The 13307-nt window shown below is 38.9% G+C and overlaps 1 protein-coding gene across 1 annotated transcript in view; it reads right to left on the bottom strand.

Annotated features, from left to right (window-relative positions):
- Nucleotides 1-8322: 8322 nt before the first annotated feature.
- Nucleotides 8323-13307, bottom strand: part of sema6bb (sema domain, transmembrane domain (TM), and cytoplasmic domain, (semaphorin) 6Bb) — a 91791-nt gene continuing 86806 nt past the window's right edge. Inside the window, exon 17 of the mRNA XM_079466898.1 lies at nt 8323-10130. Within this exon, the coding sequence (XP_079323024.1) occupies nt 9250-10130 (881 nt within the window). The 3' untranslated portion in view covers nt 8323-9249. The remainder of the gene's footprint in view (nt 10131-13307) is intronic.

Raw genomic sequence — 13307 nt, 5'->3', positions numbered from 1 at the left:
AGCCGCGTCATTTTCAAACGCAACCAATTGATTAAAACACATTGGCTAGATCAAAGCATAACCACAACTCACAGTTAATGTCCCTATACTACAGCAGCACCAACAGCTGAAACACGTCCATTTGTGCATAAACAACCACAAATTCAATGGCAGAGCAATATGCAATATCCTGGGAGTAAATCCCATCTGTCCGTCTGCGTGTTTCCTACAAGTAAATTCAGACGGTTATGTTTAATTAGGTACGGCAACATTAGCTTATAGAGATCGTGTGCCATATGGGGGGAGAATTAGACACATTGAGTTGACAAGGCATTTGTTTGTCTCTGAAGTGATGTAAGTGCTATGCAAATGTGAAATCAATGTTGGAAATAAAGCACATAGCCCAAAGGCTGGAAGACTTTTGCTCAGATTTTGCCCAGATTTTCAGTCTGGACTTTCAGTTTTTCTCTGCAAACTTTACCAAGGTAACATTGGATATATTGCATAAGGCATATGGACTGCTTTTACTTTCATTTATAAAAGAGACCAGCTCAGACACTGTGATACATTCGAAAGACTTCATTGCTTCACACAGGCTTAAAACAACATAAAGGGGGAATACAGGATGACATTTTCATTTTTGCTTTGCCAAAGGGATACCTCAATGGCGATGGTTATGGCTCTCATATATAAGACAAAACCATGGAAAGCCTTGTTCAAAGACAGTATGTTCAAGCACAGTGAACCTGGAGAATTCGTAAAAAGGGCAGCTCAACAAAGCAAGCTCTGTATCTGTCTTCAGAAAAGCCTTGTGATTGCGGACTGTCTTGTGATCAGGACCTGTGATTGTTAACAGCTCTGAGACAGAAAAAGATCTTTCAGCTCTGATGGAACACGCAAAACAGAACAAAACAGTTCTGTGCACAACAACAAATCGTAATTCGTGAATAACCGTGAGTGTATTATGATAAGAATTATGCTGATTATTAAAAGAATTACAATAAACAAATGGTTATTACAAAATTGGGCTTCATGCAGATCCACACTTATTTATAAAAAAAAAAAAAAAGTTCCTTTCTCTTTGGTTAAATGACTATTACTAATCATATACTTCTCACACACCCTTGATGCAAAGAAACGTGTGCGGGTCCAAGATCTGTACTTACAAATTATATATCATAATGTTGCACACAATGCATCACGATCATGTTTTCACACCTCAGGTGGAATTATAATGCTGTTCTGTTTTTTTGTGAAAATTGCAGAGCAGCGAATTCAGGAGATGCCTGATCTGGATCTGGCAAAATCTCATCTGTCAGATAAAAAGAAGGATAAAGTAACCCTGACTGACACTTTAAATACATCTAAGATTAAACCTTTTGGCTCCAGTTTCTATTGTGACACAGTCTTAATAATTAATGAACGGAGACATTTCATAATACTTATTAGATTATACGCAGACCAGGTTCTGACAAGCTTGAAAAGTTGTATGTACATTGTTGTGAATGTGCGTGTGTGTGTGTTTAATAGCACAATTTCAAACAGCTGTCTTGAATAGATAGTTTTCAAATGGTTAATGTGTGCTTTTTTGGAGAGTGTTTGTATGAATACACCATTTCAATCCACTCTCTTTCTATTATAGACTGACCCTTGACCTTTGTATCCATGACAACACAGCGTCTTCCAATCGGCACAATGTAACACAAAGTGCGACTCCTGCAGTTTTCCACGTCAATCATTCTCAATCTGTTTTCGAAAAAGAAATTATTTTAAAATGTGTCTTTCAGAGGCTATACAACCCTTTTTCACATTTCTAGTATGTTCTCTCTCTCCCAAAGCAAACCTTTGTGAGGGGCCCTTGTCATCATAGTTGAAATCAGATAAGCATAGCTGTAAACTATAAGATCTTATAATTATATAAGATGATATAATTTAATGCACGTATAATTAATAAAAACTGAAAGACAGAAAAGCTTAGACTGTCAGTAAGAACAATTTAGCCTATAGAGTTAAATTCAAGTTTTTATTCACATTTAAATAATCCTTTTCCTAAAGTAACACATGGCTCTGGAACCATCTAGCTTTTTACCAATCGGATGAAGAAATACAAATAAAGCATGATAGATGTTATACTCATCTATTGCACTGTAACTTCAATAACTGCATTAACTAATCTACTGCTCTGTAACCTTATTAACTGCATTAACTTGTATACTGCACCGTAACTTTAATAGCCAATGTCAATAATTTATGCATACCTAAGTCACTTGCACTATTTTAGTCTAAATTATTATCTGTTCACATCCACCTGTACATTAATGTTCATAGTATATAGCCATCTGTATATATTGTTCATAGTATATACCTACTGTCATATTTTCATAGAACATACCTACTGCAAAATATTTTTATAGTCCATGCCCACTGTATTATATTCTCTCATATTGTATTCTGTATTTATTCTAACTGTATATCCTGCACTTGCTAAATGCACTTCTGGTTAGACCTAAACTACATTTCGTTACACTGTACTTGTATATATGTAATGACAATAAAGTTGAATCTAATCTAATCTAAATATAGTTTTTCTCAAGAAAGCTAAACATATGAAAACACATCAATAATTCTCTAATTGTGATGACACAAAAAATTAAAGACGGACAGCTTCATTTTGAAGCCTTGGCCATAAGTAAAGACTCTGTGATGTCATCACCTGCGCGCACTGCATGATGTCCGAGTATGTCACAGTAATTAAAGTATTACAAAATTAATTTCCTAATGATTCTTGTAAAGTTTGTTACAGAACACCCCGAACGTAGAGAGTTGGTGCTTGTTTACATTATAGTGTTTTTGATTCGATACTCAAGGAGGTCCCCTGGTGGGGCAGGGGCCCTACGCACCTTGCTTATAGGAAGGATCGGCTCTATTTCTTTAATGACTAAGTGACGCGTACATTTGAGAAAGTCCCACTTCAGGTCCTCTGTGTTTTGGTGGCCGACTCGATTTCTTTTGATTACAGATTATTGTACTCAGACAGCTCTGAATTAGATTAATTACTCGTTGGGCCTAGTTTCCTGGTAATATGAACGTGCTGTTCTCTACTGTCTAACTCAATGATCTATATGAAGTTACACGGTTTTCGAATCAACATGTGCCTGAACGATAGCTGCTGATTGGACACTGTTGTTATAGCAACATTGTCATTTAGAAAACTAGAACAAGGCCATAATTATTTATCTTTTTTATAATTATAAATATATGCAAATTACCATTACGTCTGCAGTACCATGCTAAAGTCCAAGGCATCCACCAGCTTTGTTGTTTTATCATGTTGTTTAAATGACCATCCATCATTTTTGGGTCACACTAAATACTTTATACCTTTGCCTAGAAGCTGTTTTTCTGATTTTTTATTTTAGTTTTTTATACTTCATCCAATTTTCTAGTCTTTTCTGGCCGTTCTCTAATAAAGAGACAGTAATTACATATAACCATTCTATCATTACTGAAACATCATTGCTGGAATCTCATGATGGCTTTTGCACAGTACTGCATATAAATTGTTCATAAATTATGGGATATTTGGCCTGGAAAGCTAAAAGATTTTTTATATATAACCGTTGAACCTTTTGTGATAGCATTACAAAACTCTCAATTATAGGCCATTAAGCATCAAATAAGAGCAATAATGTATGTAAATCAAAAACGAAAATATAAAGCTAAAGTTTTGTCCAACAAATTCTAGCTGGAATGAATAGGATTACAAAATGCCAGCTATGACATCTCAAGCAAGAGAAAGTAGACAAAAATGTTATTTCCAATGACATAGTCCAGGCACTACATTCAATTTTCTGTATAACACTGTCCCCGTGTGGACTTTATTAACAACTGCAACAACGCTGCACGGTTTCTCTTGTCAATCATAAAATAATGATTTAAAAAAATCCTCTAAGCGTATCCATGAGACATAGCACCTTCGTCTTATGTGTAATAGCAAGTATGTTCTAATCTTTAACTAAATACATTTTACCTGCATGCTTTTTGCTATTTCGCCGTGCCATGCGATGCGACGCGACGCAGGCTAGAAACGCATTAGAAAACATTATAATAAAAAATGTCGTCCACACTGGATGCGTCTGTCGCTTCCGGTGTAGTCACGGTGTTATACATTTGTGGTTTCTAATCAAGCTTAGGCATGTGTGTGCATGTGTGTGTATGTGTGTGTGTTTTGTAACTTTAACACCTAAACAACATCTGCAAAATGATTTATTCCACTGACCTTCTCCTGGTTACTCCTGAGACACGGTGAGCTTGTTAAAATTCCACTTCCGAGCCAAATCCCGATAAGTTTATGAATTCATCTGGCTCTGAATGGTTGGATATAAATATTCATAAGCCTTGAGGGCTGCAAATAAAATGGAGAAGTTGAGGTTCAGATTCATTATGAGATTTCTGGCATTTCTACAAATAAATGACAACGAATCAGTAATCATGCTGGTTATGTTTCTTGCAGACCACAAATTGCTCTGCGGTGTAATAAAAGAGAGAACATGGTGGTATAAATAATCATTGTGATGATGAGTACTGATCTTAGAACAGTTCTTGGCTTTTATTTAAATGAATACAAGACAAACTGACTGGGAGAGCTCATGTTGTATTTCTCAGGTTTAAAGTTTCTTATTTGAGTAAAGTAGAAAAAAAACAAATAAAAAATATAAATTGAGACATTTAAAGGGACAAGTCACCCCAAAATACTGCTCATATGGCATGTCATAATTCAATTCAATTTTATTTATATTGCGCTTTTGTGCGTTATTCCAAAGCAGCTTAACAGGAGAAAAACTGAAAAACACAAAAGAGGTCAAACACAGCATAGTACATGGTGTTTACATAACAAGTTAAATTATTCTAGTAAATAATATCTAATAAACGCAATCTCCCGGTGGTTTATTTAGCATATTTAGCATTAAGTGAATGCTTGGCTGAAAAGATGTATCTTTAATATAGATTTAAATTGGGTGAGTATGTCTGACCCTCGAATAGTGTCGGAAAGGCAATTCCAGAGTATAGGTGCTACGTTTGAGAAAGCACGACCCCCTTTGGTGGATAATGTACTTACCCTTATGTCTTTTTAAACCTTTTCTGTCTTCTGAAAAAACAAACAACATGAGAAATTTCAGTCTTACGACGTTCTGTGGACTTCCTATAAAAAACGGTGTGTGATTTCTAAAATAACACTCTTTTAATAGGTATACTGTCACTTTGGTTGTAAACCGACCACACATTACCCTCTTAATAATTTTTAAAGGGAAAATATATCAAATGTCATGTGATATGAGAAATAAAACGAGAACGCTCGGTAAGGTTCTTGATGGTTTATTAGAACAGGAAATGATAAAACAGAGCACAGTTTCCATGCTCAATGACAACCAGAACTGAGGACAATGAATTCTCAAATGCAAAAATATGTGGGTGTTGGTAAACGTGTGCATTTGTGCTGTTGATTTGGAAAGCATGCATGTGACTGTCTGATTGGTGGAGAACAATAGGGCGCACAGTAGCATGTCGTGTAGAAGTACACACTACCTCTGCGGACTGGGACCGAGGCTCTGTTCATGCAGATAGTTCACTTAAATTACATTTAAGCACTGAAATAATTATGTACACTGAAGGGGACACGGCTTGTCATTTAATGACAATGGACCCAGTAACACGGAGTAATACAGATTAGAAGTCCATCACGGTAAAAGTGATTTTTTATCTTCCTTTCTTTCAGAAGAAACATCTCCTGTTCGATATTTGAGTACAGGCCTGCACAGTTCTTGAATCAAGATCAACACTGAAATTCAGGTCACAGTCGCAGCAAAATCATTGTCATCATAATTAAAAAAACCACACGCCAGAGAGCAAATGAAATCACTCGCATGAAATCGTAAGCCAACCTAAAACATTACCACAAAAACAAAACAAACAAATATAAAAATGAAGATATCAGTAATGGATAATATATTCTCTACAACTTTACAAAAATGCAGACTCCATTTGTGCTTGTCAGATTGAAAGCATGTCATGTCATTTCAAATCAAACCATTTTGTTTGGATCCTCTCATTTAGGGTGGCCCATTAGTTCTGACAGTTTGTGTCTGGGGGGGATTTAAGAATCTCAGAGCTTTTCAAGACAAAGCAGAAAACAGAAAAGTAGCCTTTCTGACATTGTGAGTGCCTGCAGCACATGTCATCACCGTTCACAGACAGCATTTTAATTGGAAGATGGAGATTTATGAAACACGCAAGATATATTCTGTCCAAACGAAACGAAAGCAGAGGTTTTACGACCAGCTCTATTTATGAGAATGACGACGCAGGAAAACAGTGCAACACGTCTTATTTTCTTTTCCCGGGGAACACATTTTATAGAGCTGGAGTGCAAATGAACTCCATTTCACGACCTTCTTTCCCCCTTTTTTTACTTTTTTGGTTGCTCAGAGATTCACACACTTTAAACCACTTTGCCTTGGTGTTTGTTTGTGGGGTTCAAGATTGTTCCTGGGAAATAATACAATAAGCGATGCTGTCATATCTTAATAAAAAAAAGACTTTGATGCGCTGCATGTCTGATGCTTTCGTTTTTTGCCTGGGGTGTTACTGCCCACATCTAATGTAATTGCCTTCTAAAATCAGGCTTTAAAGAACTGTAAGCAAGTGGGTGACTTTGTTTCTGCACGTCCACATCTCTCATGATCTTCTCTAGCTCTTATTAGGCCAAGACTTAGTGTAATCATGCATGTTCCGCCTAATGGTGCAGTGGAGTGAGAAAGCCCTCGAGATGGGCACAAGCATGCATGGGCGGACAGATTTCTTTTTACCAGGTAGTGGGCCTTAAAGATCCATCTATGGATTTGAGTGTTGCAAGCTTTTAGACTGCAGGGAAAGAGAACAGTGGACGAATGTTGAAATAAACAACAGTGTGAACATTGTTGAACGTGTAAAGCTTAGACGTCACTCATGCATTGGCACTTAAACCTATAAATTCTACACTTCATTAATCTCCATATTCTTCCGATTCAGCGCTTTCATCCATTTGTATTAAAATAACAACAAGCTCTCTTATCAACACCACAGCGGACTTTTCGTTTGGTGCATGTTTTCAAACAGAGACGTATCCTTCATGCTGGAATTTAACATTTTTGTTACCGAGCTTTAGGTGCTGACATGTCAAAATCCTCTCAGGCATCAAGCGCCACAACCAGCTTTTTCAACATACATGACTGCCCTCTAGTGGAGCCACTGGTGTAACGCTAGGTAAATTATGGGCAGCCCTCGGATAGAAAAAGGATATAACGTCGTTCACTGAGAGGTGAATGAATCAGATAGTTCACAGTTCTTTCATGCCTCCCGTGGGGTTTACAACCCCGAAACAAACAAACACCAATCCAAAGAGGGCCAGAGGAAAGTGAACAATGGTTGAAGTGGGCACCGGGCCACGGGCAGCTCTGTGGGTTTGATTTTTTTACTCTCCATCTAAATGTAACATTGTACTCATCTGCCCGGTGATTCTGTGTGGTTTTTGAGGGCCGGCAGTGAATGGGGACCCGGAGGGGCCCGATCTGTCTGGCATCTCATTGACATTCTCCTAGGCTGAGGCCACGACTCTTAACGGCTATTTGTTGTTGGGATGGTCTCCTCTGGCTGGACTGGACAAAGAGTCCTCAGTGTCGCAGATACACTCTGAATGCAGCTCCCTAGCGGTCCGACTCGGCCCGGACAACCATGCTCACATTCTAGTCAATGGACTGCTGAGAGAGGGAAATCAAGCGAGAGAGGGAAAGTGTTTTCGCGCTTCGCTCTAATCAACTTCACTTTACGTGTATGTATATTAAAAAGTTAAGAATAAAAGTAAATTTGTTTAAACTATGACAGTATGACAATTGTAACTGTAAGAATTACTCTGTTACTAAAAGCAAAGCATCTAAAATAAATCAAAAACTATGTTATATTCAGCTCTCTTACTGGCTGATTTTTAATCATTATTTGGTCTTAATCATTCATTCAATTTTTTTTAAATTAAACTTTTGATTTCTAATGAAAAAAACGATATGTTGGCACAATTATATTTTTGTCTACAAAAGCATACCTTGAGATTGAAAGATTTCTAAGATCATTAGAAACATTTCAGAAACGTTTGACTGGTACAGTATATATTGAGAGAGAGAGAGAGAGAGAGAGAGAGAGAGAGAGAGAGAGATTCATATGCTTTTATACTGTATGCTTTGCTCCAGTCTACTTCTCTTGTAAGTGTATGTATAAAACAAAACAAAACACACCAAAAACCTTCTTAGTTTTGGAAACGATATATAATATAATATATAAAACCAAAATAAATGGGTCCACCCAAACATATTTTCCTGTACACAATAAAAGTATTTTCCACAGTGCTTCTCTGCTCTGTGCTGTTAGGGCTGGTGTCCGCAAAGCATGGCCTGATTCATCCATGACTTTTGGCTAACGCTGTTCTTCACCCATTCACATCTGAATAACAGCACACAGGTCTTTAGATAAAGTAACATGGCAGTTGTCTTGATTGCTTCCTGACACTTAATACAGGGTTAGGGGACGGGGAAATCAGTCACTTGACATCAGAATCATTTATGAAACTCCAGTGTCAGGGTCATCCGTGTGGCTGTTTGTGTTCACATTAACACAAATCTTTCTGGCTACACACCCAGTTTTGGCGTTTGCTCGAAAACACACACAAGGAAGATTGAGCGTGTCTATAATTGCCCCAGGACATACAGTAAGGTTGCCTGTTTTTCACAGCGGATCACATCCATTGAATGGTTCACAGGGCGTGAGGTTACACAGAAAGACAATCCGTGACTGCATCTGTTTTGTGAACAGTCCACGTAGCCATTTGCGAGAATATGATTATGTTGCATTTAATCTCCCATCGCCTAAGCAATCCTTCAATTTGATTGGACAGGGCGTGATAGAAGCCGCTAACGCGCTAAGTAGCGTTGTGCCACAAGCTGGGTGAGCAGCCTTGAGGAACACAGCTTCAACACCATCAACCATTAACACTCTTGTTTTCTCTCACTCATGTAATAGCTGGCCGATTTGTCACATCTTCAGAGCTCAGCCACTCATAGGGGATTATAGAGACACTGGATGGCAGTGAGTAAGGACAGGTAGGGCAGAATTACCAAAGGAGAGTCTAATCTGAGTCTGTCTTGGGGGGTGATTCAATTCTGAAGGCCGTGAATAAGCCCAGACTCACTGTCCGTTAGGGTTACGTTCACTTACGAGACCCCGTTGGGTATGGTGGGCCGGTCGCACTAACGCAGCATTAGTGCGGGGCTGAATTGGATAAGGGTGGTGGTTGGAGGGAGTTGCGTTGTTGCTATTAAAATTTAACCCGTCGCGGGACCAACGCAATGGTTCGCCATAGTCCATCTGCGTGGTCGGAGCCGACACAACCCTCCTACGATCGGGGGAGTCCTGAGGGGTCGCTGGATAGTTGTACTCACCCGCCGAGTTGCGGGTTGTCGGGGCGGACACTCGCCCACCCTGATCCCTCTGACTGGGCGGGTGGGAGAGGATGAGATAACGCTGGCGCTCAGAATGAGGGGGCATGTCACCTGATCCCTCTTGCCGCCCACCCTGTAGATATTTCGAACTCAGGTATATGACTGCAGAGTTAGCGGGACAGGGCGTCCCGGTCTGTGTGAGGAACGTATGGGTCTGGTCCCAATCGCAGTCTGTGAGGTGAACGTTCGGAGTAGGACGTTTTTGCTGTAGTGGTGTCTGCTCGGGTGTAGGAAGTCCAGGGTCCATGTCTCCAGACTTCGGCCAGCCATTGGTGAACATATTTTCCACTTGAGAGCGAGGTCGATCGCCACTGATTCGTGTCACGCTTATCACAGAACCACTCCGGCCGTGTCCCAGCATGCTCTGCTCTTTGTCACTCTTGCGTCGACTCCCCAAGCCAGCTCCGCCTCCCCTGGATCGCTGCCTGTGCTTGAGGCTCATTAACCAACACACCATCAGACCCGACAGCGCCGCCCCGGTGGAAAACGCGGAAACTGCCGAAACCACCAGAAGGTTTACAGACACCAAGCCATCTGGTTCCTCGATGAAACTCTCCTGCTGAGGACCTAATCACACACAGAAAAGAAAAACAGTGTGAACATTCATAACAAATAAAATGAAATTACCTTGAGGTTTCTTTTTCATTTCTCTACAAAACATTTTGATCAAGGAAGGAAAAAATCTAACTAATAGCACTCATTAGCTAATGTGGATGGAGATTTAAACAGCTGTAACAACCGTCATCCAGATTTAAAGCATCTATCATCCATTATGTGTTTTGGAACATTAACTTTCAAAAACGTCTAGCAATGAATAATTGTCACAAACGCTGAAGCTTTTAAGTCGTATTTACCAATTAAAAAGTGCCCTGGGTGTCTGTGCGCTGGTGATAGACACACAAACAAAGTCAAGAGTAATGAGAGCAATGGATACCATCCACTTTAAAATGAAAAGCCTTGAGTTCTAAGAAGAACGCCAATGAATAATTGACGATGAGAAAACAGGCCGGAATAAAAACTGCAATAGATCAATTGGGAAAATATCAGGAGGCCTTTTCGCCTGCGGGGTACAAGCTCCAAGGACTGTTATCGATAAATCTGGACTGAATCTATATTTTAAGTAAAATGGTGAAATAGAACACAGAAGCTCCCTCTCCAAAAATTCAGTTCAACAGAGACTGCAGGTGAGCCCAAATAACGTTTGCTCAATTTCAAAGAGCTAGTCACTCAACAATGAACATTTTGTCATCATTTACTCACCCTAGGGTTGTTTCAAACCTATATACATTTATTTGTTCTGTTAAACACAAAGAAAGATATTTGTTAGAATGTTAGCCATTTTCAGTTCCGTGACATCTTCCACAATCATAGTAGGAAAATAAATTGCATCTTTTTTCTTCTGTTGGGAGATATTTTGAAGAATTTAGGAAAACAAACAGTTCTGGGGCACCTTTGACTACCATTTAATTGGTCCTACTATGGCAGTCAATGATTTGAAAATTGCTAACATTCTTCCAAATATCTTTCTCTCTGTTCATCAGAACAAAGTAATTTATACAGGAATTCAATGACATTTTCAACTATCACTTTAAACATTTACAGAGATGCAACATTAATATAATATATTTGCTGGAGGTTTGGATAGAAAACCACAAGGATATCAAAACAGGCTGTAGTTACATCACCCATTTTCTATCTGCCAGTAATTAGACTGAAGATTCTAGGGAGTCTTTGATTGAATAGCAATCTGCAATGTGCAAGATGAGTCATCAATATACAGCCACGAACAAATTTAGAGACCATAACAAATTTTAATTCAATTAGTATTTCTAGATGTATTGTGGTCCAGTCCTGTGTCATCCAACATCAATGCGAAAGACTGACAGCATGACAAGACACACACAAAAAAAATTTTGTTTAAGTAATGTACATATATGAATGTTACATGGCTTAAAAGTAAACCTGAACTTGTTTTCTTTGCAGTATTTGAGGTCTGGTGTTATTTTCACCAGTTCTCCAGTTTTTTATTTTCTGCAAATTAATGTAAATAGAAACATTTTTATTTGAAATTTGGAAGAAATGTTGTTGGAAGTTCACAGAATGAAACAAATATGATAATTTTACCAAAACGCATACCTATAAATAGTCAAGTCAGAAAAACTGAAAATAGTTTTGAAATAGTCTATTAACTTTTCCGTGGCTGTATTTTGTCACATCAATATATTTCTGGGTCACCCAGTGGAATGAGGTGGGTCGCACAGACACTTGCTTGTGGTGTGATTGACACCAAAAAGGTTTTGTCCAATAAATGACTAGCAATGACAAAGGTTTTCATAATGTATTAAGGTTATTTTATTGTGTATTTCCCCCATATTTCCATTTTAAAATATTTTGGGGGGTCTTGAGATGGATACTTGTCTAGGTGGATCCTAAAATGGAAATTTGGGAACCCCTGAAGTAGCACGCAGACATTGTATGGACGACATACTGACTAAAAATAATTGTTATATTGCCGGATTTATTTCTACAGTCACAGCAATGAGAACCACCAGAACAAACTTCAATTATAGATGAAATGCTCTTGGAACAAATTAATGAAATTGTCTGACAGATGCATCACAATGGAGACAAACGGTCACAATTTCACTCGGTGAAAATAAACAGCCGTAATTAGCACTCACAGTTACTTGTTTAAGGACACGATCAATACGAATGCCGCTATGACAATTAGCTCATAATAGTTTCCTCAGTGTGGGTGTTTGTCTGTACGGAGTGTTTTGAATTAAAAGCTGTATCTGTCCGCTGAGTACAGATATAATTTATTGAGACATGTTATGACACTGCCTATCAATTTTCTGGTGGTATACAGTATGTTTACGGTAGTTTTTTGGGAGGGACAGACCACATTACCAAACTGACACCTCCATCAATCTGTTCATGTGAATGCATTTATTATCATTCTGTCCCATTCATTCTGTTTTATTCCTTCTCTTTTTGTGTTTATCACTGTTTCTGCCCGGCTACCGTTTGCTGCCAGTCTCAATTCAACTCATAAACACAGGGTTTCCTGATTTGTTTGTGGTGAGGGCAAGGGGGTACGGTATATTTATCCACTCCCGGACAGATACCAGGTGTGTGTACCTTTTCCCAGTATGCTAATTGCTGAATGAAGGGTGGTAAACTCTTTGTTTTTGTTTTGATCATCTTTATGATTTATATTTCAGTTACTTACGGCGGGATGCGGTCGCATGTCTTTTTGAAGTTGTGTAAACGATGTTGGCATGTGGCGGTTGACATCACGGACCACTGACTAAAACAGCTCGTTTACCGTCTCACAGCCCACTTGGCATTCATGCGGTCCCTGTCAGACACAGGGGAGCATTGGGGGCCGGGTCTGGGAGGATGTGGTGAACTGGGTGGGATGCTGGGATGTAGTTGTATAGACTGTGTTTGTTCGTGTGTTTACATGCAGGATAAGGCAAAGAGGTGAAAGATAATGAAATGTTTCATGGCTCTGACTTTTTTAAACAAACTCTGAAGGAAGGATGGCTCAAATGTGCTGCCTTCTGAAATTGCTTCTTTTCAGGTCAAAGGTCATGATGAACTTGCTGATGGCTCAAAGCTCAGAAAAAACTACAATTATATTGAAACGGGAATAGTTTTCCAAATTGTTTGAGCTACAGTTATTAATAGGAAGTCTGTGAATGTGCATGCATTGAATGGGATTCGATTTTCAATATGGGG

This window comes from Barbatula barbatula (genome assembly GCF_947034865.1).
Source record: "Barbatula barbatula genome assembly, chromosome: 11".
Lineage (NCBI taxonomy): Eukaryota > Metazoa > Chordata > Actinopteri > Cypriniformes > Nemacheilidae > Barbatula > Barbatula barbatula.
The sequence above is the reverse complement of the archived record's forward strand: the minus strand, read 5'-3'. Positions and strand labels throughout refer to the sequence as shown.